This window comes from Propithecus coquereli, unplaced genomic scaffold, assembly GCF_000956105.1.
Source record: "Propithecus coquereli isolate 6110/MARCELLA unplaced genomic scaffold, Pcoq_1.0 Scaffold451, whole genome shotgun sequence".
In the NCBI taxonomy this organism is placed as follows: Eukaryota; Metazoa; Chordata; class Mammalia; order Primates; family Indriidae; genus Propithecus; species Propithecus coquereli.
In genome coordinates, this window is record NW_012150297.1 from 471,060 (window position 1) to 475,141 (window position 4,082).

At 34.8% G+C, this 4,082-nt stretch overlaps 1 protein-coding gene across 2 annotated transcripts in view; it reads left to right on the top strand.

The window, feature by feature from the left end:
• The window catches only part of FZD3 (frizzled class receptor 3), a 75,219-nt gene that overhangs the window by 19,501 nt on the left and 51,636 nt on the right, over positions 1-4,082 (top strand). Inside the window, exons 2-3 of one of the 2 annotated variants that reach the window (XM_012654933.1) lie at positions 1,174-1,219; positions 3,336-3,865. In XM_012654933.1, coding sequence (XP_012510387.1) covers positions 3,677-3,865 — 189 coding nt within the window. In that variant the 5' untranslated portion in view covers positions 1,174-1,219; positions 3,336-3,676. The remainder of the gene's footprint in view (positions 1-1,173; positions 1,220-3,335; positions 3,866-4,082) is intronic. The other variant, XM_012654934.1, reaches the window with a different exon arrangement.

The window sequence follows — 4,082 nt, forward strand, 5'->3', positions numbered from 1 at the left end:
GCTCTGTTGCCCTGGGTAGAGTGCAGTGGTGTCATCATACCTCACTGCAACCTCAAACTCCTGGGCTAAAGAGATCCTCCTGCCTTAGCCTCCTGAATAGCTCGGATGCACGGCTAATTTTTCTATTTTTAGTAGAGACAGGGTCTCACTCTTTCTCAGGCTGGTCTCCAATTCTTGAGTTCAAGCAATACTCCCGCCTCAACCTCCAAGAGTGCTGGATTACAGACATGAACTACTGCACCTGGCCTTAATTTTTTACTTTTTGTTACTGTCTTACTATGTCAATAAGTGTAGGTTTATGCTTATCATTTTAGTGACTATAATATTTCATTATATGATTGTACTATAATTTAACCAATCCCTTAGTGGTAGACTTTTAGGTTGTTTCCAGTTTTTTATTGTTATAAACAATGTTATTTTTTCAGACAGAATCTCGCTCTGTCTCCCAGGCTAGAGTGCAGTGTCATTATCATAGCTCACTGCAATCTCAAACTCCCGGGTTTGAGCAGTCCTCCTGCCTCACCCTCCCAAATAGCTGGGACTACAGGCATGCACCACCATGCCTGGCTAATTTTTCTATTTTTTTTTGTAGAGTCTGGGTCTCACTTTTGCTCAGGCTGATCTTGAACTCCTGACCTCAGATAATCTTCCCACCTCAGTCTCCCAAAGTGCTAGGATTATAGGTGTGAGCCACAGTGCCCAACCTATACTAATATTTTGGCTATGCCTCATTAGTACTTGTGTGTTTACTTTTTTAGAATAAATTGTAAAATAGATTTGCTGGATCAGATTGTGCACATTTTAAGGGCTTTCGATATAAGTAGCCCTTTTTTTGTTAAAAGTACCAACCAGTTTGCATTCCTAGCAGTAGTGTTTGAAAATGTCAAAACATTGAAAATGTTCTTTTCCCTATGCCCTTTCTTGTATGGTGTTCTATCATTGTTATTTTTGCCCATTTGGTTGGCAAAACTATTATCTCATATTTGCATTTTTTATTAGTAAAGTTGAATATCTTTTCATGTGTTTATTGGCTATTTGTATTTCTTTTGTAAATTTATGTTCTTTGCTCATCTTTCTATTAAAGTGTTATTCTTTATGTGCTTTTAAAATTCACTTTGTGCATATAATTATATACAAATATTACCTTTACTCTTTTTAATTATTCTATTTTAGGATGACATTTCTCAAGACCTGACTTACGGAGCACTTGTAACCTGAGGTAATCATCAGAATGTATTCTTTCTCCAGCATTCAGATTTCTGAGACCTGCAGAGGGTCCATCAATCTGCTACACTTTATAAAATTAGAGAACTGTTATTTTGGGGAAATGAAAATTCTTAAAATAAGATCTATATTGTGCCTGTTTTCTTTTTATCTCACTGAATTCCATTGTTTTTTCCCTTTTAATAATCATAAATGACAATCCTGCTATATTAAGATTGTCTTTCTACAGCTTAACATAATAGATTTTATAAAAGTGTCTTGAAATGTGGTAATTTTGATGTCATACTATGACATGTGGAAGCCACCGCGCCTGGCCTCAGCAATGTTCTCTTTAATTTTGTTTTTTAGTTGCAAGCAGATGAACATGCCGCATAAGCTGTAAACTACAAAGATTGAACTTACATGGATGTTTTAAAACTGTAATCAAATAAAGTTTTCAGCAGTTATTTTACATATATTTAATGATATGCATAATTATTGCTGTGCTACATGGTAATTAAGCTTAAATATGTTTTTAATTATGGTTAATATTAGTTTTCTATAGCCAGGTCTTAACATTTCTGGGGCCAACCTGAAGGAGGAAGAAAAAATGGCAGGCCAAGAAGTTGTCAAAGAAAGCTCTGATGTAGAGCACAGGGAGATTAAGGCGTTTTGAGCAGGGATTGCTCATGACCTTAGCTTTCCTAATTCTAGAGGCTGCAGACTTTCCTTTTCCCTTCCACCGCTCAAGACCATCTACTAGAGGGAGAAATTGGGAAGATTCAGCGACTGTTTTGCTTTCTTCAAATAGTTTTCTGCCTAGTCAGTGATACTTGGGATGTAGAGGTCCCAGTCATCGATAGTGCACAAACAACAGTTTCTTTTCTTCCTTAAGCCAAACCAGTTCCAGGTGTCAAGGTCTAAACTATCATGGGTACTAGTATTTGAGTTGTCCTGTTAACCTGGGTCTCTGAGAATTTCTGAATCTGAATTTCTCATCCTTTCCCAACATAGGCTTTCCACAACAAACACAAGAATATCCAATGCATATGAAACAAAATCAAATAAAACTAATGTCGTTACTAAACCAAATAAGAATGTGATAGCTTAGAATTTGCTTTTTTTCCTACCAGACCTGCCTTTCGTTTCACCCATACCCTCCCAACCCTGGAAAGGCAGGGGCATGTCAGAAATTCTAAAGCTCAATGGAAATGATAACTGGGAATTATTCTTATTTCTGCTGTGACTTTTTAGGGATGATTTCTATTCTCTGCAGTCTAGCTGTATGTAATGGCCATTTGTTAAATGTTTCTAATTCAAGGGCTATATCTATGGTATTAAATTTTTGCACAGTCCAAAAAGATGATGTAATATTGGGAAAATTTCCTGGTATTACTTTTATAACCTTCTGTTTGTCAGTTTAGTATTGGTTGATAGAAGTAGCATTTGTATCAGCTGTAATTCAGTAATAAAAATACTTGTTGCTACATAACCATTTATAAAGTACTTAGGCATACATTTTCTCATGATTCACTTATACATCATCCCTGTGAGAGAGGTGGTATTGGAATCATTTTCAGGAAGAAAAATTCTGGATCCAAAGAAATTAAGTGATGTGTTTATATTCACACAGCTTGTAAGAGGCTTGAATCTGTATCTTTTGGTTTAATTTTCAGACCCTTTCACAGATGGCTTCTGTCAAATCAACTAATGTGAAAATATGCTATTAAGGATTAAAACACATAATTTCAAATTCAATAATTTAGGTTATAAGTATAATTGATATCATTTAAATAAAATTTAGGACAACAGCATAAGAATTTTTCAAAATGGATCAATTACATCTTGCGACAAATGAAAAATTGCCATCATAGATGAGAAGTTAAACCATGTGTTATATAAGCAACTGAGGGAAGAAAAATTTGTCTTTAAATGCTGTGTAAGGATTATTTTAGTGTATCTATAACATGAATGATAAAGTAGAAAAACCATATTATATCTTTATGAAGTACCCATGTATTTTTATCTATTTGGTGGTACGATACCTCTCGTCAAAGATTTTTATATGAAGTTGACAATATTTTAAGAGGAAATGACTAGTTTCTCTCATTTTTTTAAATAATATTTTTCAGATATTTCAATCAAAGGAAGAAATAGCTCTTCTCCTAAGATGGAATCTGTTGTTTGGGAATGTGGTTGATCAACTTGATTGCTGGCCAGATGTGCCCTATGTAATAAAATGAAAAGAAGAGACAAGATGATGTCATTTTCCCATATTGTGAAACCAAAAACAAATGCCTTTTGTGAGACCAAGCTAACGAACCTCTGACAGCACAAAGAGTATTTAACTATTTGAAGAACTTAACAGTAAGATATAAAAGTACTTTCAAGCCGAGACCTGCAGGTGTGTAAAGATCTAAAATACATATTGAGTAGGCCCTGATCATCAGAATCTCATTCAGATCGAGGAAGGATGGCTATGAGTTGGATCTTCTTCTATCTTTGGCCCTTGACTATGTTTGTGGGGCATATAGGTGGGCACAGTTTGTTTTCTTGTGAACCTATTACCTTGAGGATGTGCCAAGATTTGCCTTATAATACTACCTTCATGCCTAATCTTCTGAATCATTATGACCAACAGACAGCAGCTTTAGCAATGGAGGTAAGACTTGATCTATTGTTTGACAATTCTTAGAAAATGACTCTTACGTTGTTTTGTCAACTAATCTAATGAACGTGTTTGATAACAATAGAAGAATATGCTATTTAAACAATATCTTGTACATTTAAAGATTTATATGTTTTGGTTCAGATACTAATAGACTGAAGGATTCATGTTTAGGGAATCTTACTGTTGGCTTTTTTTTTTTTTTTTTTTT